The sequence below is a fragment of the Solenopsis invicta genome, chromosome 3, assembly GCF_016802725.1.
Source record: "Solenopsis invicta isolate M01_SB chromosome 3, UNIL_Sinv_3.0, whole genome shotgun sequence".
Lineage (NCBI taxonomy): Eukaryota > Metazoa > Arthropoda > Insecta > Hymenoptera > Formicidae > Solenopsis > Solenopsis invicta.
The window spans coordinates 1,965,473-1,988,853 of NC_052666.1; the positions used below are offsets into that span (position 1 = coordinate 1,965,473).

Genomic DNA, 23,381 nt, shown 5'->3' on the forward strand with positions numbered 1-23,381 from the left:
CGCAATTCAATTTGATATACATGGGTTATTTACTTTTAGTTGATCATCCAAGTAAAAGGCCAGTTTTTGATATATTTTTATGTCTGTTTTATCGATTATAAAACAATTTATTGAACAATATTTTGTACATTACAAGAACTTTTATGATGTATGTATTTTTCTAGGTCCTAACATCATAGATGTATAGTTATCTATGATCGAAGGAACAGGAGCCTTAAAATAAAAAAATCATATTAGGAGTAAATTGAAAACCGCCGTTTTTTGTCAAAATTTGAGGATTGATTGTTGAAAAATGGTTACATACTTATTCTTGAAAGTATTGTCCATCGCTGGCCACTACTTTCTCCCACCTTTCGGGCAGCATACGAATCCCGCGTCGAAAAAACTGCTCGTCTTTTGCGGCGATCCACGAATCGACCCAGTTTTTGGCCTCTTCGTAATAATGGAAGTACTGCTCAGCCAGGCCATGCGCCATTGATCGGAACAAGTGGTAATCTGAAGGGGCGATGTCAGGAGAATACGGCGGATGAGGTAAGACGTCCCATTTCAATGTTTCCAGATAGGTTTTAACGACCTGAGCAACATGTGGCCGAGCGTTGTCGTGCAGCAACATCACTTTTTCGTTTCTTTGCTCGTATTGTGGCCGTTTTTCCTGCAATGCTCGGCTCAAACGCATTAGTTGTGTTCGGTAGCGAGCTCCTGTGATGGTTTCACCCGGTTGCAACAGCTCATAATAAATCACGCCGAGCTGGTCCCACCAAATACACAGCATGAGCTTCGAGCCATGGATGTTTGGCTTGGCCATCGATGTTGATGCATGGCCGCGGTAGCCCCACGATTTTTTTCGCTTTGGATTATCATAACGGATCCACTTTTCATCGCCGGTTACAATACGATGCAGAAAACCCTTCCGTTTTTGCCGTTGGAGCAGCTGTTCGCACGCGAAAAAACGCCGTTCGACGTCTCTCGGCTTTAATTCGTATGGCAGTGTTCATGCTTTTGGATCATTCCCATGGTTTTCAAACGATGTGAAATAGCTTGTTGAGGTACGCCCAATGAATCTGCAAGCTCCTGTTGCGTTTGAGATGAATCTTCATTCAGTAATGTTTCCAATTGTGCGTCTTCAAACTTTTTCACCTGTCCGGGACGCTCCTTGTCTTCTACGCCGAAATCACCACTTTTGAAGCGTTGGAATCATTCTCAACACGTTCTTTCACTAATGGAAGCCTCACCATAAGTTTTTACAATCATTCGACGCGCCTCAGCCGCAGATTTTTTCGAATTGAAGGCAAAAAGCAAAACTTCCCGCAAATGACGCTTATTGGGCACAAATTTCGACATTTTCGATCACAAAAAAATATAATATATAGTATAACGCCGATAAAAATTCACAACTGCAATGATAAGGAATTGTTGCCAGATGCCCAACCTTACATTTAAAATTTTTGATCTAACGTTTGGCGCCAGCATTTACCGCTGGCACCATCTACTGGAAAACGGCGGTTTTCAATTTGTACTCCTAATATTTTACTTATAAACTATATAAATTTAATTAATATTGTATACAACAATAATATATGAGATAAATATCGATTTTTAATATAAAAAAATATGAGGTTTTTATTTAGTTTATATGTAAAACATGTTGGACACTTTTTAATGTAAATCTATTTATTATATGTATGTATATGCGTACATATATAAAATAGGTGGTATCAAGAGCTTTTCAACACACAAGTTATTCTTTATTAAGTACTTTCCGAGTTATAAAGCTTCAAAAGTTAAAGTGTAATGCTTTTGAAACCAGCTATTAGATTCTGGAATAAAAATAAGGCGTTCCATTTTATAAAATCGATAAAATATTTTTAAAAATATCTAATATTTCAATAGATCTTTTAAATAATCTACAAATATACATACAATGTAAATACAATGTCAACCTGAGTTGAATGTTTACGAGTAGAATAAGTCTACATTATGTTTATACAATCCAGGTAATAATATGTCGCCATTCTTGCTGGCACATTGCTTGCATCATATCTATTGTTAGGAGTTGCAGCAACTGAATTTATATTTTTTAGCAAATAATGCTATCACGATATGGCAACCGAGTAGCATTTTGCGGGCAAATCAAAATCGTGTCGCCGTTATGTTACATGATAATTGTAACACAATGCTGCCATATTGGTGACAAAGTGAGGCAACTTATTCATAAAGCATAATTACAACAGTAACCCCTTTCACTTTTTAATCTGCTCTCTCTTTCTCTTAAACTTCAGTCTATTAAAAGATGCTGAAAAAATTGATTTCTTAAAATTTAAAAGCGAAAATATTTCTTTAAATATAATGTATAGGTTAATCCGTATAAATGCATCACACAATATAAAATCTCATGGTCCGTCTAGAATTTAATATCACTTGCGTTGTGAACATAAAATGCACATTAAATTAAAAACATGCCATATGTCCTGCATGCTATGGCACATATTCATTAACGATAGCAATGTAATAAAAATGATTTGATGTGATTTCTCCGCTCGTCAAAAGCAGTTTTGAGGTAAACGAGTCGAATTCTCAAGTCCAAGTTAACGATACGTCTTATCACACATTTGCAACGGGTAAAAGAGATTAACGATTTCTCTTGTAAGTATCTAGCCTTGCAAAATAGTTGCTATTCGATTAAATGCAGGTACCTCTCCGCGTGACGCGTGCCTTACGAGTTAACATTAATCACTTAATAAAGTCTTTTTTCGTAAGAGAACAAGCTGTGCACGTTGCCTTCCTGTTGAGCCGAATGCGTTCTTCTTTCGAACTTCAATTCTCCGCTGTACATCATAGATCGCAGAATGGTAAGCGACTTTGCCCCGATATCTTGACAACCATGCTTAATCCCGCAAGTTAAATAAGGCAAAAATTTATGCACTGAACCTTTATCCATTATAGAGCCGCTAACACCTTGAGCTACTTTTAGTTTGTCCATTTCATTATGAAAATATCTATCCATCGCTGAACCCTTGGCGTCTTTCCTGTTCATGGCTTCCAAAGAACCCATTCCCCTGTACTTTTTAAGTCGAACTCCGTCTCTGAAGAAATACTCGCCCGGAGCCTCGGATGTTCCAGCTAAAAGGGAACCCATCATAACTGTACTAGCGCCTAAACTAAGACCTTTGATAATATGGCCGATAGATTGAATACCACCGTCCGCAATGACGGGTATTCCAAATTTTCTGGCGTATTCGGACACTTTATAAACGGCTGTTGCCTGCGGCCGTCCCACAGCCATTACTTCTTGCGTTATGCAAATAGATCCAGAGCCCATTCCAACGCGTAACGCATCGCATCCTGCCTCTATAAGATTCTTGGCTTGCGCAGTAGTGACGACGTTACCAGCGATCACTTGTAAATTTGGATACTGTGACTTGATATACTTGATCATATTAATTTGGTATATCGAATTGCCTTGCGACGAATCTAATACCACCACGTCTACACTAGCTGCTACGAGCAATTCCAATCGATGTTTATCGGTCTCTCGTGTTCCTATCGCCGCCCCCACCAATAACTGCTTGTTTTCGTCCTTGCTAGCGTTCGGGTAGCTACGGTTCTTCTTTAAGTCAGTTCTCGCCATCAGAGACACAAGCTCGCCCCGATCATTGACAATGGGGAGCTTTCCCTTTTTTGACTTTTCTAATATTACATTTGCCTCCTGCAATGTTACGCCGGCTGGCGCGGTTATAAGATCTTCCAAAGTCGTCATTATGGAACTGAGTGTCTTGCGTTGATAATCGGGCAAACACTCGAGGAAGTCAATGTCTCTAGAGGTGACAATGCCTAAAAGTTTACCGCCGACCTTACCCGTATCTGTAACGGGTACTCCACTAAAACCATGTCCAGACTTTACATTTAAAACATCATTGACCGTGTGATGTGGTGCTAACACAACTGGATCCCTGATGAAACCGTGTTCATACTTTTTTACCTGGAAACGAAAGACAAGCATATTATAAGCACAAGACTTAATACAGGGTGTTTATTTAAATTTTGTAAAAGAGTTTTCAGACTTTTCCAGAAATTTTTTATTTAAAATTTTAAATACGATTAAAGATTTTTTTAAATGCAGCTTTGAAATATTTAAAATGTTTGTAAATATTCTGTGAATGGTTCTAAGAATGGTTCTAAAACGTTGGATGTCTGATTTTAAACTTTCTATAAATATTCTATAAATATTTTCGAATAATCTTTAAATGTTCTACAATTATTGCCTAATATACTAAGAAAAGTGTCTATATTCTAGGATTGTTTTACGAATATTCGTAAATATTATATAATTGTTCTATAAATGTACATCAAATGTGGGATTCCTATTTTGTGTTTCTAGAAAGATTTGTGAATGTTCTGTGAATATTCCCGAATGTTTAAAAAAATATTGATTATTCAGAAATGTTCATGAAACATTTGTAGATTATTCAAAAATATTTATAAATATTTCTAGTTTTATTCAAAGTAAGACATCGCACATTCTTTGCATATTCGTAGAACGTTCTTAGAATATACATGAATATTTTGAAAGAATATTCATGGACTATTTATAGAATATTCCATCCTGTATGGAGTGCGATAAGGCGGAGATTTTCACAGGATTCGAAAAACGATCAAAGAAGAATGTGCTGGCAAGTACCTTGTGCACCTCGTTGGCTTGATATTCGGGAGTACAATTGTGATGTATAATGCCGATTCCACCGGACAGGGCCATAGCTATAGCCATATCTGATTCTGTTACAGTATCCATGGGCGAGGATACGAGAGGCGCCTTTAGCACAATTTTTTTCGTCAATGGTGATACCAGATCGACTTCGTCCGCAGTGAAGTTGATGTATCCCGGCAATACAATAAAATCATCGTAGGTAAGGCCGTCACCCGCAGTAAATAGCTGCGCGGCTGACAATCCATCGTCCGGCATATCCGTTGATTTTATATCGCCCAATATGTAGTCTGTCATAATGTTGTGCTTTCGTCGTAGACTCGTAGACGTTGATTCCAAATGATTTGTGACTATGTTAATACCGTTCCTTCCCCAGATAGCCAAACGTATCTATTTAATCTAAATCAAATAATTGCAAGAATTAAGTTTTTTGTGGTATTATGTTGCCTTTAATTTAATGCAACGAAAATATGTTTTTGTTAATTATGTCAGTATTATGCTGAGTTTTATTGTCGAGCAATGGCGAAACAATTGTTGCAACCAATGTTTATAGCAATTTGATATAGCAGTAATTGAGCAACGATTTTTATTCGTGAGTTGAGAGCAACATGTTGGCAATCGAATCGTAATGCAAATTGTTAACAGAAACATGTGAGTAAAAGATTAAATTTAATAACGGCTTTCCAAGTGGTAGAAAAAACACTAAAGTTTTAAAAAAACTATCAAGAGCCTTTGATACTATTCTAGAAAATTTGAAACGCTTTGCGGCCTACGGCAATAACAAATTTAATGAGAGAAATTCATAATTCAATATAAATAATAATTTTATAGAAAAGAGTATCGAGAAAGAAATAAATGTCCAATGAAAAATTAAAAGATAAACCTGTTATTAATGAAGTGGATCAATATGGAATAAATGTCTTGAACGTAGATTTATAGGAAACGAGCAGCTTTTCAATGACATCAACGGGCTAGATCCAATTAGTTTCAAAGATATTGAAAAAATCTCTGACATGACGTTTAAATTTCTTTTTACGAAAATTAAAAAATACTGTACCAGTCTTAATATTAACGCTCATTCAATACAAAGTAAATTAAAAGATGCCTTAAAATGGGACACCAATAAAGAAATTGTAATAAAGTTTGATTAGGATATTGTTAGTACTGTTACTGATCATAAAGATCCTTCTGAAGAAAATGAAACAAGATAACTGATAGAAATCAATCCGGAATGCATCAATACATATAAAAATTGCATTATTTGCTGTTTTTCTGTTTTAACAACGTACAGATCACATACACTTACTTATGCGAATTTATAAATATGTATTGACTTTATCATGTACACAATGTGAAACAACATTTTCGAAGTTAAAATATATATTAAATCGATTGAGAAATTGTCTATCACAAGACCATTTAGAGGCATTTTTTTAAATATCTATCGAAAAGGATATTCTTTTATTATTAGATAACAATAATATAATTGATATAAGTGCGCAAAAAAGTTGGTATCTTAAAAAATTATTTTTAAAATTACTAAATGAAAAGTTGTCATAATGAAATAAAAATCTGTTATAATTCTTATATTTTTTTTATAAATATTTTATAGTAATATATTTAAACTTCTTATAATAAAATAACTAAAGAGATATTTTAGTTATAAAATACGAAATTAGTTTATTATAACTTATCTCTCTTTTTTCTCTATCTGAAAAAATCCATGTTAAATCGATAGTCGCAGTTTCTCGAAGTTTATTGTTGACGCTTTTCCGTAATGTTGATTGGTTCTCTCGATGTGCTTACTTCGCGAGCTGCTGTCATCGCGGAGATTACGTTTTGACAGTTAATAGACATAACTGTTACATGCATCACGAGGTTAATGGTGTAATAATAATGTGTTGGTTCTGTTTCCTGCGTCGATGAGGACTTTTCTTTTCCGTTTGGACGACTTCACGATTATTTTAGATAAGTCTTATTAAACGTTTATGTTTATGGTTATAATATCATTATAAAAAATTGATACTTTGTGTTATATTTCATTTTCAGCAATTTTGTTCAATATTATTATAATACTGCTATTAAAATGTTATTAAAAGAAAAGTAATGAAATAATGTAAAAAAGAAGGAAGAAAGGAGATTGAATCAAAGGAGTGTAAATTAGTAATAAAATAGAAACGATAAAAAAATTAAAGAAAGAGAAGGTAAAGATTTAAGAAATTAAAAATGTAATTGAACACGCGTTTTAAGGTTTTTTTTTAATAACAAGTGAATATTATGATATTTTGCAATTTTCTGTTATTAAAATGACATTTTCTTTAATAGAACATTATCTCTTTTAGTAAAGAGCTTAAAAAATATGCGACGAAGGTAAAAATTGTGTTTTGACAGTTAATAGACATAACTGTTACATGCATCACGAGACTAATGGTGTAATAATAATATTGTGTTGGTTCTGTTTCCTGCGATAATGAAGACTTTTCTTTTCCGTTTAAACGACTTCCCGATTATTTTAGATAAGTCTTATGAAACGTTTATGTTTATGGTTATAATATCATTATAAAGAATTGATACTTTGTGTTATATTTCTTTTTCAGCAATTTTGTTTAATATTATTATAATATTGCTATTAAAATGCTATTAAAAGAAGAGTAATGAAATAATGTAGAAAAGAAAGAAGGAAGCAGGTTAAATCAAAGAAGTGTAAAATAATAATAAAACAGAAAGAAGAAAGGAATTATAGAAAGCGGAGAAGGTAAAGATTTAAGAAATTAAGAATGTAATTGAATACGCTTTGAAAGTTCTTTTTAATAACAGGTGAATATTATGTTTTACGATTTTCTGTTACTAAAATAAAATGTTTTTTAACCCTTTCTAGACTCTAGATACACATGTGTACCATCAGTTGTAAAAACCGTCTTAAAAGGATTAATAGAACATTATCTCTTTTAGTAAAGAGCTTAAAAAATGTGCGATGAAGATAAAGAGAAGAAAAGGAATGAATACTTTTGTTTAATATTATTATAATATTGCTATTAAAAGAAGAGTAATGAAATAATGTAAAAAAGAAGGAAGGAAGGAGGTTGAATCAAAGAAGTGTAAAATGATAATAAAACAGAAAGGACAAAAGAATTAAAGAAGGTAGAAAAAATAAAGATTTAAAAAATTAAGAATGTAATTGAAAACGCGTTTTAAGGTTTTTTTTAAAATAACGGGTGAATATTATATTTTGCGATTTTCTGTTATTAAAATAAAATTTTTTTAAACAAGACATTCTCTTTTAGTAAAAAGTTTAAAAAATGTGCGACAAAGGTAAAGAAAAGAAGAGAAATGTTATTAAAATGTTATAATATTATTATAATATTATAAATAATATTATAAATAATATTATTATAATATTGCTATTAAAATGCTATTAAAAGAAGAGTAATAAAATAATATAAAAAAGGAAGAAAGGAAGAAAGTTAAATCAAAAGAGTGTAAAATGGTAATAAAATAGGAAGGACAAAAAAATTAAAGAAGGCGGAAAAGATAAAGATTTAAGAAATTAAGAACGTAATTGAACACGCGTTTTAAGATTTTTTTTAATAACAGGTGAATATCATATGATATTTGTGATTTTCTGTTATTAAAATAAAATTTTCTTTAAGGATGTTCTAGCTATACAATCCTGGCTTTACAAAATATTACTACAAATATTTTTTTTATTTGTTATAAATATTTACGTTAATATTTTTGTAAATATTCTTCATTGACCATAAATATTTTAGAAAATATTTAATAGATATTTTAACAATATTTTGGATAAATATTTTTATAATTTTTTCCGTCATATATATAAAATATGTATAAAATACTTCTATATTTCTAAAAAAAAATTATGTAAAATATTTATTAATATTTATAATAAATATTGTGTGCTATCTGGGTATAACATACATATTTCATTGAAATATATTAAAATACATAAATATATAATTTTAATCAATTATGATGTTACAATTTCCTTATATTTGGAGGAAATATTATAACAAAGAATTGTTGAAAACTATTTATAACAAGTTATTGAAAATTTTATACTAATAAGTTCCGTACACTATTGTCCTTCAATTCCTAAGAAATAGTTTCCTTCCGATTGCCTTTAGATAGTCTTATTTAAAAAGATTAGTGTCTGCGATATATCAACGTGACTGCAACCGAAAGAAAATTTGTAATTAGCAAGTATTTCTTCTTTTGTGCAAAGAATGCATTGCTATTTGGGTAACTTAAGACAAACACCATATGTATTCGTATCATGTATAGGATTAATGACTTAAATAATGTCAGTTAACGTGATATTTGGCACTACAAATAAATATATTTGTATGTATATTTTGCCATTTTTGCGATCGTCGACAAAAAACTTTTGCACGTAAATTTTATCAGAAATCAACTGTAAGAAATGAAAAAACTAGACGCATATTGATAACATTTAATGCAATTTAATGTATATCAGATATCAAATAAAACTTAAAAATCCATAAGATATTTAAATAAATTACATTAACATAATATTTGCTCTTCTAGCACTTTATACAAGTCAAAGTAAAAGGTGGTCATGTAGTATGATTACGTAGCTCATTCGAAAATTTGACATTTACTAAAATTTTGCGTTGTTTTATCATTGATATCTTAACAACGAGTTAGTAAATCAATATAAACTTTTTTAGAAATATTGCTCAATATTTTATTTACTCTTAAACAAAGTTTCAGAATATTGGCAATGTTATTTCTTTATAATTTCGTTGATATAAGTGGAAATGTACTGCTACACCATAAAAATACATGCAAAATTTAAAGTTGAATAACTCGTGAACCAGTTAGAGGATCGAATTCAAATTTTAAACATGTGTTCAGATAATAAATAGAAACAATTTATAAAATTTTCAAGGCATTGTCAATGTTAGACGTTACCGCCAGTACATCCTTAATAAAACATTATCTTTTTTAGTAAAGAGTTTAAAAAATGTGCGACAAAGGTAAAGAAAAGAAAAGAAATGAAGTAATGTAAGAAGAAAGAAAGGAGGAAGAATTGAAGAAGTATAAAATAGGAAATAAATAGAAAGTAGACAGGAATTAAAGAACGCGGAGGAAGTTAAGAATTTAGAATAGAAAGGATGAAAGAAATTTAAGCGTGTAAATAAACATGGGTTTGAAGATTTATTAAAATAATGGTTAAATATCACATGATATTTTGACATTTTGTGTTCTAAGAATAAAAATATCTTTTCTTTGAACATTATCTCTTATCGTAAGTATTTTCAAAAATGTGCAATAAAGTAAAAAAAGAAGAAAAATTCATTAATTTAAGAAGGGAGAAAAGGGAAAAAATTGAAGGGAATATAAAACAGGAATAAAATAGAAAAGCGAAAGGAATTTAAGAAGATGGAGAACGTAAATACTTTTAAATCCTGAATATCTCAGGTGATATTTTGACATTTTGTGTCGTAAAAATAAAAACTTCTCCAATAGAATATTATCTGTTAATAAAGTTTTTTAAAAATGTAAAGTAAAGATATAGAATAGAAGAGGAATAGAATAATATAAAAAGGAAGGATTAAAGAAGTGTAGAATAGAAATAAAATTAAATGGAGAAAAGAACTGAAGGTGTTGTAGAAAGTAAAGGTTTTTAAATAAAGGATAAATGGAGTTAAAACATCAATTAAACACCAGAGTAAAGGGTTTTTTTTTAACATGGGCAAATATTACACGGTATTATATTTTGTGTCATAAAAATAAAAATTTTTCTAATGGAATATTATGTATTTTTGTAGTAAAGTTTGTTAAAAATGTAAAATGATAAAGAAAATAAAGGAATAAAATAATATAAAATAGAAAAGAGGGAGGAAGAAGGATCGAAAGAGTGTAAAATGGAAACAAAATTGAAAGAAGAAAGGAATTGAAGATGTTGGAGAAGGTAAAGATTTTTAAATAAAGAATGAATAAAATTAAGACAGCAATTAAGTACCAGTTTAATGGTTCTTTTTAATAATGGGCAAATATTACATGATATTTTGATGTTTTGTATTATGAGAATAAAAATTTCTGAAATAAAATTTTAACTTTTTTAGTAAACCTTTTCAAAATGTGAAATGACAATAAAGAAAAGAAGAGGACTAAAATAATATAAAATAGAAGGTAGGAAGAAGGTAGGATTGAAGGAGTGTAGAATGGAAATAAAATTTAATGGAGAAAGGAATTGAAGGTGTTGGAGAAGGTACAGGTTTTTAAATAAAGAATGAATACGTCAAGATCAATTAAAAACCAGTTTGAAGTTTTTTTTAAATAATGTGCTAATATTACATATTTTGATATTATGTGTTATAAAAATAAAAATGCCTCTAATAAAATATTATATATTTTAGTAAAGTTTTTAAAAATGATTGAAATGAAGATATAGAAAAGAAGAAGAATATAACAATATAAAAAGAAAAGATCGAAGGAGTGTAGAACGGAAATATAATTGAATGGAGACAGAAATTGAAGGTGTTGTAGAAGGTAAAGATTTTTGAATAGAATAATATAAAAAGGAAGGAAGAAAAATGGAAAGATCAAAGGAGTTTAAAATGGAAATAAAATTGAAAGGAGAAATGAATTGAAGGTGTTGTAGAAGGTAAAGATTTTTAAATAAAAGATGAATAAAGATAAATAAAGACATCAATTAAACACCAGATTAAAAGTTTTTTTTAATAATGGGCGACTATTACGTGATATTTTGATATTTTGTATCATGAAAATAAAAATTTCTCTAATAGATTATTATTTATTTTAGTAAAGTTTTTTAAAAATGTAAAATAAAGATATAGAAAAAAAGAGGAATAAAATAATAAAAAAGAGTAGGAAGGAAAAAGGAAAAATCAAAGGAGTGTAGAATGAAAATAAAATTAAAAAGAGAAAGGAATTGAAGGTATTAAAGAAGGTAAAGATTTGTTGATAAAATATTATAAAAAGGAAGAAAGATAGGAGGAACGATCAAAGGAGTTGAGAATTGAAATAAAATTGAAAGGAGAATGATGTTGGAGAAGATAAAAATTTTTAAATAACATAATATAAAAAGGAAGGTAGGAAGGAAAGAGGAAGGATCGAAGAAGTGCAGAATGGAAATAAAATTCAAAAGAGAAAGTAATTGAAAGTGTTTAAAAAAGTAAAGATTTTTTAACAGAATAATAGAAAAAGGATGGAGGAAATATCAAAGGAGTGCAGAATGGAAATAAAATTGAAAAGAGAAAGTAATTGAACGTGTTTCAGAAGGTTAAGATTTTTAAATGAAGCATAAATAAAAATGAAGACATCAATTAAACACCAGTTTAAAGGTTTTTTTCTAATAATGTACTAATATTACATGCTATTTTGATATTTTGTGTCATAAAAATAAAAATTTCTCTAATATAATTTTATCTATGTCATCTGTTTCTTTTATTTCGATAGATTGTTTAATTTATTACGTGTATCCGGATTCTGCAATATAGACTCTAATCTAACATGTGTTACGTAGATCGTATTTCCAGTTATTATTCCCATATAGTCAAGTTAGTCATTTATTTTAAACTATTTATGCCTGTTTATATAAACACAAAAATCTCTTAAAAATTTCTGTAGTAATTATCTTCTTAAATATTTATTGATACAATTAATATTTAATATTTTAAAATATTAAAATTATTAAAAAAAGTTTGTAAATAATAAGGCGCAAGCACACAAATGTATTAATAAAATTCTAGCTTAATGAGTTCCAAAAACACAAAAATATAAATGGCAAATTTATAAAATCTAATTGAAGAGAAGTTCACCTCTTTAAAGACAATAAATATTTTTATCTGTATCTTAGAAAAAATTAATATGCTATTTTAACTTGCTTAAATTAATTAAAATTTTATAAATTTGTAATTTTTCTACAACACTCAATATGTAAAATAAAATAATCTTTGAATACCTATATTATAATTAAAAGTAAAGATTTGTAAATAAAAAACAAAAGAAATTAAAAATACAATTGAACCTGAGTTTCAGGATTTTTTTAGTAATAAATAAATATCATATTACATGTTATGAAGTTTTGTGTTAAAGAAATGAACATTTCTTTAATCGAACATTATCTCTTTTAGTAAAGATTTTAAAATATGTGCAATGAGGGTAGAAAAACGAAGAGACATGAAATAATGTAAGAAGAAAGGAGAAAGAATTGTGAGAGTGTAAAATAAATAAAAAATATAAAGCAAAAAGGAATCAAAGAAGTATCCTGTACAGGTGACACGCAAAGCGAAGACAGACCGACTTCTTTTACGCAAGTCAGCGAGTTCCATACATGCGAGATTATCAGATCTCAGTAACGGCTGAATCAATCTAGTTCTGAGTAGTCTCAAATGAAAGCTTGAGTAAAATGGCATAATAAAAGTTAGTTCAACACTACAAAATTCGGACAAATTTTTTAATCATTTTCTATGAAATCTTGATAAAATTTCTACAAAACCTTTATGAAATATTATTTCAACAAAACTAGTGTGACGTTTTAATTTATACTCTCTAATACTGTCTCTGTCTATAGCAAGTATTCAAATTATAAGTATTAAAAGTAAAATGTTAGCTTATTGTATTCAAAATCTTCAAATTTTTATCACGAAATAACTCTAATTTTAATTGTTAGTTTAATTATTATTGTTGCAGTTCAATCCTTGTATCCTTGTATCCTTGTATCTTTCACATTTTCGTTCTATAAATACCATATAGATTTCGTTACAGAACTTGAGTCAGTATCCAGTGTCTATATATTAAAGTTATTTATACAGAAAATTACTTACGTTCAATAGACAAAATAGATCAGTGATGCTGTATTATGATTGGTTTCGACACATAGATTCAGCGAAGAACTAAATGTAAAAATCAATGATGTTAAAGAATCACTAAGCTCTCACCAATCTGTTGAACACAATATGATACAGATTTTATATGATACAGATTCTGTAATGAGATATCTATATAGTATTTATAGAAACGAAATTAAGGATTAAAAATTCTTTTACCTATTGTTTATAACATGTTGACAATTTAAAGACACAGTATGTTGCACGTTAGTTGTTCATAAATTGCTGAAAACTGTTGCCATCAAATTGCCTACAGATTTTCTACAAGTCCTTCCATTGTTTACAATATGAGGGCAACCTAGCAGCAACACTTGTTTTATACCCATTGTTTGGATTTTGTGGACTTTTTGTTGCGTGCCGTTAGGTTGCAGAAAACTCAATTTAAAGTATATTGCCAATAGATTGTTGGGAAATTGCTATTATTATATTCAAAAAATTTTTACTGACAAAAATGTATTGAAAAGAGGATATTCCCTACAATTTACAATCATTTGGCTATCTGAGTAAAAAATAAATATTTAAAAAATATTAAGTAAACGTTATATAAATGTTTACTAAAATCATTTTTTCTAATGTAAAATTAATGGCGAAGAAATGTTAACATAATGTTAAATAAACGTTAAAAAAATGTTTTCTAAAATTGTTTTCTCAAATAAATAATTAAAAAAATATATAAAACGTGAAATAAACGTTTAAAAAATATTAACTGAGATCATTTTCTGAAATGAATAATTCATAAAAAATTAAATGTTTAATAATATTAAATAACGTTTTTCAGAATCATTTTTAATGAATATTTCATGAAAAAAGAAAATGTTAAATGAATATTTTTTCTCAAAATAATAAATTTTAATAAAAAATGAACATTTAAGAAACATTTCTAAATATTGTCTATTGCTTGAAAAGTTGCAACGTTACGGAAAAAAAAATAATTTTAGAGAAAACGAAAAATAAAATGTTAAATATCTAACCTATACTTACATACACTCGTAAGCGAGATTATAGCGGAAAGTCTGTCCCGATTTACAAAGAGAGAGAAACTTAAGTTGCCAGGATGGCTAGTCTTCTCTGTATTTTATTCTGGATACGGCCTAGGGATTCGACCTTGATCAAACATCGACTTCTCGACGACAGGAACTTGCTCCGACCACGTGCTCCGGCTTATGTAATATGGCGGTACTCCAAGAAGAATGTCCTGCCACGTGCACTGTGAATACTGAGTCAAGTGAGAAATTACTGTACTGTATTTTATATGTGAAATAAATCAGTCTTTATTTAATACACGACACAGCCTGCTTTTCTTTATACTACACGACTAAATGATTCGATTACGATTAAGTTCTACAACGCGACAAACTCGCATGGAACTGATCCGCTTTGCGTGCCTTCACAAGGGAGAATGACGACCGCATTCCTTCCCTTCGTGGTGCGGCGCGAAAAAGAGCCTGTTCGAAGGCTCCAACTATTCTCGAAGTTGGAATATTTCCGAAATACGGCACGCTCTACAATCGTAGCGAATTCGATTGGATGTTCTAGTGCGCACTGGTACGCACTGAGTGCGCCCTCTTCTAGTGTGTTGCATTCGGTTGGCCTGCACTCCACTGGTTCAGAAACTATGGTGTGTTCGATTGATAATGCACTGAAAAGGTGCTAGTAAAAACGTGTTCGATTGAATTGCATTACTCTAGTTCAGTGATACCTTTATGTTAGATTGAACGCACTACACTAGTACAGAATGCACTGAACCGCACCGAGATTTTCGGCAGTGCGGTTCAGTGCGTTCCGTACTTATAGTTTAGTACAAAATTGATACAACGTATATAATAGCAGGAGATGGCAAAAATATGATAGAAAAAATATTGTTATTAGACGAACTATTATATAGTTCAAGCAGTTTCGGCGATGAAGAAATAATGACAATATTAATGAAATGTGAAAATATTCCAAAAGTGAAAAATATTATGGAAATTATTAATAAATAATCTGACAAGGAGGTATGTTGTACGAAATTTCAACATATTTTAAATGTTTGTTATTTTAGATTTAAAACATTTGTTAATAGTTTCAGCGACATTTTCGTTTGAAACGAAGCACGTTCGATATATTGAATAATATGTATTTAAATTTGGAAATTTATAATACAACAACAGAGCATGGTAGGCGTAAAATAATAAATAGTGATGTACACCTATGGAATTTGATTCTGTCCATGGGGAAATTTTCTAAACTGAGAAGTCATCACTTTTTACATACTCGCAGTTTATGATTAAGGTAACGACTAGAGCTTATTGGTCATTACGTTAATCATAAACTGTAAATATGTAGAAAGATAGCGACTTCTTAGTTTGGAAAATTTTCCCATAGACAGAATCAAATTCCATGGGTGTACACCCAAGGACTTTGATTCTGTCTATGGGGAAATTTTCCAAACTAAGAAGTCGCTATCTTTCTACATATTTACAGTTTATGATTAACGTAACGACCAATAAGCTCTAGTCGGTTCATTAATCATGAACTGAGAGTATGTAGAAAGTGGTGACTTCTCAGTTTGGAAAATTTCTCCATGGACAGAATCGAAGTCGCTGGGTGTTTACGATAACTAATCGGATCTCGGATTGGATTGAACAATGGTACTCAACGTAAGTATAGAAAATTTCCCTAGGCTAATCGGATTGACGATTGCTGTCTCAAATGTAATCCGATTGATGATGAAAGCGTGGAGACCGAGAAGCATGCTTGAAAAGTAAGTCTCTTTATTTTTTTAAATAATAACACAAAAAATCAAAGATTAAGTTAAAAAGAATGATTTGAATTTAGATTTATTGTAATTTTTTTTTGTCTAAACACTGGATTTCGTTTAAATTTCTGTTTGTAAAAATTAATTAATCTATTCTAAAGTTTGTGGTTATATCGGAAACAAATCAAAATTAATAAAACAATTATTAATTATTAGGTACATATTAAAGCATATAATATTTCAAGCATATCATATAGAATTCCTGTTTATTATAAACTTAGTAAACATAACTTTGAAATTATTTTTTCAACTACATTATACATTAATCAATATTAATTTATATGTTAAAAATCAATAATGTTTCTAAAAATGTTCTTTTTATTCTTTTCCAAATCGTAAATAAACTTCAATTCCATGAATAAATAAAAATTACTGGAAAATGGATTTATATGAAGAGGGCATTATTGAACAATATCAATTTGTGCTAACTTAAAATTTGTAAAATCTACTTTTCTTTATTAGTTGTTTATTAGAGAGTAATAATATAAAAATGTAATATACGCATCATATATGCATACAATTATTTTAATTTTATTTATGTATATTCCGTTCTTATATTATTACTCTCTAATGAACAACTAACAAAGAATAGTAGATTTTACAAATTTTAAGTTAGCACAAATTGATAATGTTCAATAATGCCCTTTTCATGTCAATCCATTTTCCAGTAATTTTTATTTATTCTTGGAGTTGAAGTTTATTTATGATCTGGAAAAGAATAAAAAAAACATTTTCAGATACATTATTGATTTTTAACATATAAATTAATATTGATTAATGTATAATGTAGTTGAATAATTTCAAAGTTATTTTTACTGAGTTTATAATAAACAGGAATTCTATATGATATGCTTGAAATATTATATGCTTTAATATGTACCTAATAATTAATAATTGTTTTATTAATTTTGATTTGTTTCCGATATAACCACAAACTTTAGAATAGATTAATTAATTTTTACAAACAGAAATTTAAACGAAATCCAGTGTTTAGACAAAAAAATTACAATAAATCTAAATTCAAATCATTCTTTTTAATTTTATCTTTGATTTTTTGTGTTATTATTTAAAAAAATAAAGAGACTTTTCAAGCATGCTTCTCGGTCTCCACGCTTTCGTCATCAATCGGATTACATTTGAGACAGCAATCGTCAATCCGATTAGCCTAGGGAAATTTTCTATACCTACGTTGAGTACCATTGTTCAATCCAATCCGAGATCCGATTAGTTATCGTAAACACCCTTTGGGTGTACATCCGATAAAAAACATACCATAAGAGGGCTAATAGCTGTACACCCAAGGACTTTGATTCTGTCCACGGGGAAATTTTCTAAACTAAGAAGTCGCTATCTTTTTACATACTCGCAGTTTATGATTAATGAAACGACTAGAGCTTATTGGTCGTTACGTTAATCATGAACTGTAAGTATGTAGAAAGATAGCGACTTCTCAGTTTAGACAATTTTCCCAATCCGAGATCCGATTAGTTATCGTAAACACCCTTTGGGTGTACAGCTATTAGCTCTCTTATAGTATGTTTTTTATATATTTATGTGATTAATATGTATATACATAAGTATTTAATAATATTTACAGGTTTGCAGGAAACAAATGTGTGATACGGGACATTGCATCTAGATTTAATGTAGCAGAATCTACTTTTCATTCTATCATAACAAATGTTATAAAATATTTTAATTATATTGCTCCAAATATGATAAAAATGCCAGATACAGAAGATAGAAAAAGATTAGTTGCTCGTGAATTTGAAGATGTGCGTAGTTTTTTTATGTTTAAAAAAATGCATAACAGTTGACTGATAATTTATTAGTGGTAGTAATCAATAGATCAACTAATAATTATCAATATATAGCAATAGTTATAGTTCAAGTTACCAGTTGTACTCAGTTGGGTCAGAGTAAATAACTTCACCTAGGTTAATGTAAATACCCGCACTCAGGCCGGTATTCATAGTCGAGTCTCAAGTCAGCACTTAAGATCGTCTTGGCGAAGATCGTCTTATTCGAATAAGATCGTCTCAATAGTAGTACATTTCGTAGTCATGACTTGAGGCGAGCTTGGCGAAGAAGTTCTTGCTCAAGTTGTGCTTATTTGATATAAGATCGTTTTCGCGAAGCAATGCTCAAGTTAATGCTTATTTGTGAATCGGCTGTTTCCGTGATATTTCCTATAAAACCTCCAATGAGAACATTGCATATATTGAGCTAAACGGAACAGACTTAATATTTTATCGCATCTGTTACATTTAGTTAATTACTACGCATTAAGTGTATTAATTTATAAGTTTAATAGTTTAAATTATTAAGACTAAAAGAAAAAATATTCAGGTATGAAACGTTAATTAGAAAACGACATATCCGGAGATTGCTCATTTTTATAAAATTATTAAAATCAGTGAACTCAAGTATTATAACCTCAACAGCAGACTCGAGAATCTCGACTGTCTAACGAAGTTCGTTATCCTAATTCTCTCACACAGTGTGAAAAGCATAAAAATTAATTCTGGAGATTTAGTAGAAATAATTTTTATGTTTTTCACATTGCACAAGAGAATCGGGATAACGAACTTCGTTAGCCAGTCGAGATTCTTGAGTCTACTGTTGAGGTTATAATATAGATACAGGTACTTGAGTTGGTTTATTTTTAAAAGTATCAAACATCTTAAAAAAGAAAGATCCGTTTTTAATTTACTAAGTTTTAAGGTTATATATTTTTAAATATATTTTATTTGGATAAGTGAAAATTTTATTTAAATTATTTCATTATTTTTTTAATTAAATATTGTATTATTTACAGAATGTCACGCAATGAAAAGCCTCAAACATCCAAAAACAAGCACTATACATTGATCGAGAGAAAAATATTTTTACAAATACTTGAGAAATATAAAAATGTAATTGAAGTTAAAGTACACTTAAGGAAAAGTACAAGCAAGCAAGTTCCTCCAAAGGTACCAATTAAAAAAAGAAAGCATCAAGAAGTGTCTTATCAAGAAACAGAAGATAATTTACGGGTACAACGTATTTAGCAAGTAATGAGTCAAGAGCAAGATTTAGCGACTGTCAAATTAAAACACGAACAAAATATGAATAAAATGAGAGAAGAGCATTTAAAACACATGAACGAAATGGAAGCACTGCATAAAAAAGAAATAAATAAGTTAGAAAGGGAAATTAAAATAACAAAACTGAAAATTTTACAAAGTCAACAAAGAAAATATTGATTTACAATTGTAAAACTTTTCCTAGGAAACGTGAAAAGTAATGAAAATTTTTTCCATTAATTTTAGTGGTACAAATTTTTACTTTTCACATTTTTACCTTAGGAAAAATGTTACTCCGTTTTGGTGTAACATCTTGCTCTTGGCCTATTACGCGCACAACAATTTTTTTGAGGATGTTGGGATCAATACTTTTTTTTTGTTTTAAATCAGTGCCATCCAACATTTGAATGAGTACATCCTAATTATAGTTTTTACTGTTTGACAGATAAGTGACGGCTGTTTGTATTTCTCATATATCTCGCTTCATGCAAGTTGGATGACTTTTTTATTTTTGTTTTAGACTTTGAATTTAAATGTATTAGTGTTTATGTCTATTGTTAATGTCTAATACTTATTTTTATTTTATAACTGTTTTGTTGTAGTGCACAACGTTTAGTCTTAGGTATGGTACTACTTTAGAATTATTATAAGTTTTTGAATGTTTTATTATTTTTTGTATTTATCTAACAAATGGCTTATCACACTTGGGAATTGAAAAATTTATGATTTTTGTTTTAATATTTTTATTACTTTCACTAACAAGTAGCCAAAAGGTTGGCAAATATTTTACGTAACAATATGTAACATGTAAGAACACAGTGTACAAGTGTACTATATTTTTTAAGAACAAAGTGTACAAGTGTAAATATATTTTTATAATTATTGAAATATATGTAATTAAAGTTACATTTAAAAACGACTTCACTCTTTCAGTTATAATATCACAAAGTTTGAATTTCACTCAGATTCTGCCAAAAGAATTTTGCTTTATACGATATACGTTAATATACAATCGCTTTCAAATTGAAAATAATATCCAAATAATTTGGAGCAAAATATGATGGTTGATTATTATACTGTTTGATTGTTTAAAATAACACAAGATTTAACATATCAAAATTACAAGATAATAATTGAGGCCGAGTCAAAACATTCCGATCTTATTTCAACAAAATATGAATGTGATTGTTGTATAAACTTTGTTTAAAGTTTACGTATCATTTACTAATAACTTAAATTTTATTCGAAGTTTTGTTAATTTATGCGTCAAAAATTAATTATAAATTACGTATTAAATATTGTATAATTATATAATAATAAATAAATAGCACGTATCTGTAATAAATATTTATTATATCTAATTTAATTACACATACTTATGGTAATAATTAATATAATTATTGTCTTAAAAATTAATATAATTAAAAAAGAAAATTGAATTGACAAATTTTTATATATAACGTTGGAAAGATTGATCAAATAAAACATTCAAAACAATAATTTTTTTAATGAAGAAGATGAAGAAGATGAAGAAAAGGAATAAATACGTGCATCAAAACGTTACATTCGTGATAAAGAAAATCTATTCAAATTTTTTAACAAACAAGAATGTAAAAAAAAAATTTCGATTTTCAAAGGATTCCGTAATACATGGTAAAAAAAAATTAAAAAAAATTTTTTTGAATGTTTTTAATATATAACGTTGGATTGATTTGCCTTTTTCTTTATTTATCTAAAAAGCCGTTCAATTAAAGCATTTCTTATGATGAAACCATCCCCAGGTTGCCAATGAGGTTGAGGAACTGGAACATCGTCATTCAAATTTTCTACTTCTTCGTCATCATCTTCTAATTTATCGTTCAAAATTAACGATAAATTATGTAAAACAGCACATCCCACAATAATTGTTGTAGATGTCAATAACTTTGTGCTCAATCCTTTTGATAAGCACGGAAATCTACGTTTCCAAACACCAAAAGTTCTTTCCACAATTCCTCTTGTTCTGTTAAGGATTATGTTGTAACTGCAAAAAAAATGTGTATTCATAAATTCTTTGTGCATGCATATGTGTGTGTGTGTGTGTGTGAATAAGGTGTGTTTGTGCAAGACATTAATACATCAATATTTAATATCATTATTAATCATGTTTACCAACTAATTATAATTATATAAAAAAAAAGATAATGCAAAATGATAAGATTAACGTGTTACTTCATAACATTTATTTACTTGTATATATGTACTATATATATATTTTTTTTACTACTTTGTAATATATAATCATGAACTATTTAGTACAATATTATTATTGTTATAAAAATAAACAAACCTTATTTCTTTATCAGTAACAGGATTGTTAATTGGCATGAGCAAAAATGACAACGACGGATATTCAGCATCACCAATAAGCATTCCATTTAATTGGCGCTCTGTATATGCATGAGTTTTGGAATATACGGCTATCGTATTCACTTCCAGGCCATTCTGGTACAATGTCCAATATTTCGTTACGCGGTCCAACAACAATCTATAAAAAATAAATAAGCTATAAGCATACTCTTCAAGTTTTCACGGATATTTGCTTTAAAGTAAATTGCTACGCGGGTTATTTTCATATCTTTGACAAACATTATAGTCCACTTTATTTTGGTGAAAGATAGCTTGATAAACTAAGTATTAGGCTGCTCTCGCTCTAATGGAATTAACTGTAATGTTTACGAAACGTTGATATTTTATGATGTCTTAAAACACAAAGATAACTCGCAAAACAACTTACTCTTTTAAATTACAATGAGAAAAAATATACAGTTTTTACATTTAAAAAATAATTTAAAATATTTAAATGTTAATATATAGTTTTTTGTATTGCTCAACTTATAATATTATACCTGAACATTTAAAGAAAAGTATCCTTTTCGATTGCGATATATTTCATTAATATTTTGGAACCTTGTATGAGTTAATCTAATATGTGTGCAATCTATCGCTCCATCAATCGAAGGAAGACCTATCCCTCCAGGGCCATATCCAAGTTCTTTAAATAAGCGTCTATTTTCAGTGCATGCTTGATCAGATGTTGGCATTTTTATATATCTCCTGATATTACTTGCTATTAAATAAGAAACTCTAAAAATGATGCGTGATATTGCTGTGAAATTTGGACCACATCACCCATAACAAGCTGTAAAAATAAATTGAATATTATTTATAATATATTCATATTATTTAAAAATTGATAATTTAAAAGTACATTTATAGAAATAATTAAAAGAAATATTTATCGAAAAAGATTTATACATTAATATTTTAATATACAGGGCCGTGCAGGTAAATCCGGAAAAATTTACTGAAAGAAAAAAATAATTATATTATCCCCAAAAATTTTTTTACATGCACACAACTTGGCAAAATGAAAGTACTCACCACATACGTTAATATTACTCTATATAATCCCTGTTCGCCTCAACGACCTGCTCCAGCCGAGACCTGAATCGCCTACACGCCCGAGCCAGCTCCTCTCTGTTCATATTGGTCATTACCGCCGTAATTTTTTTACGTAGCGCGTCCTTTCTGTTATGAGGTTCATTGTTCACCTCTGCCTCTACTACGCCTCACACGTAGTAATCCAGCGGATTGCAATCTGGGCTGGAGGGCGGCCACAAGTCCGGCGACCAATGATAAGGAACATTGGTATGAAGCCATGCTTGCGTGACTCTCGCCTTGTAGGCTGGCGCAGAATCCTGTTGGAAGACGTATTCACGTCCAACGGCCACACGGTCCATCCACGGTTTAACGACCGTCTCTAACACGTGGATGTACACCGCCGCGTTGATTTTGAGTCCCTGCTCAAAGAAATACGGCGGCATCACGTCTCCGTCACTGCTGACGACGCCCAAAACCATAACCGACGCAGGGAA

At 29.5% G+C, this 23,381-nt stretch overlaps 2 protein-coding genes and 1 long non-coding RNA gene across 5 annotated transcripts; 1 reads left to right on the top strand and 2 right to left on the bottom strand.

Annotated features, from left to right (window-relative positions):
* Positions 1–1,653: 1,653 nt before the first annotated feature.
* Positions 1,654–15,210, bottom strand: LOC105203009 (inosine-5'-monophosphate dehydrogenase 1b). Of its 2 annotated transcripts, XM_026140803.2 has the most exons (3): positions 14,584–15,210; positions 4,679–5,101; positions 2,735–3,979 (listed from the first exon to the last, which is right to left on the bottom strand). In XM_026140803.2, exons 2-3 carry the CDS (start codon positions 4,997–4,999, stop codon positions 2,735–2,737), a joined length of 1,566 nt encoding a protein of 521 aa, XP_025996588.1. In that variant the 5' UTR covers positions 5,000–5,101; positions 14,584–15,210. The 2 variants fall into 2 exon arrangements, with proteins under 2 accessions (XP_039302439.1, XP_025996588.1); XM_039446505.1 differs by lacking the exon at positions 14,584–15,210 and having other exon boundaries at positions 1,654–3,979; positions 4,679–4,999.
* Positions 15,211–18,173: 2,963 nt separating this feature from the next.
* Positions 18,174–20,383, top strand: LOC105201262. 2 transcript variants are annotated; one of them, XR_851018.3, is made up of 2 exons: positions 18,174–18,748; positions 19,218–20,383. It is a non-coding gene; the product is annotated as an uncharacterized LOC105201262 (long non-coding RNA). The 2 variants fall into 2 exon arrangements; XR_851019.3 differs by lacking the exon at positions 18,174–18,748 and adding an exon at positions 18,773–19,123.
* Positions 20,384–21,170: 787 nt separating this feature from the next.
* On the bottom strand, positions 21,171–22,311 carry LOC120356798 (putative nuclease HARBI1). The gene is made up of 2 exons (XM_039446506.1): positions 21,794–22,311; positions 21,171–21,487 (listed from the first exon to the last, which is right to left on the bottom strand). The coding sequence occupies exons 1-2, from the start codon at positions 21,874–21,876 to the stop codon at positions 21,193–21,195; spliced, it is 378 nt and encodes a 125-aa protein (XP_039302440.1). The 5' UTR covers positions 21,877–22,311; the 3' UTR covers positions 21,171–21,192.
* Positions 22,312–23,381: the final 1,070 nt, after the last annotated feature.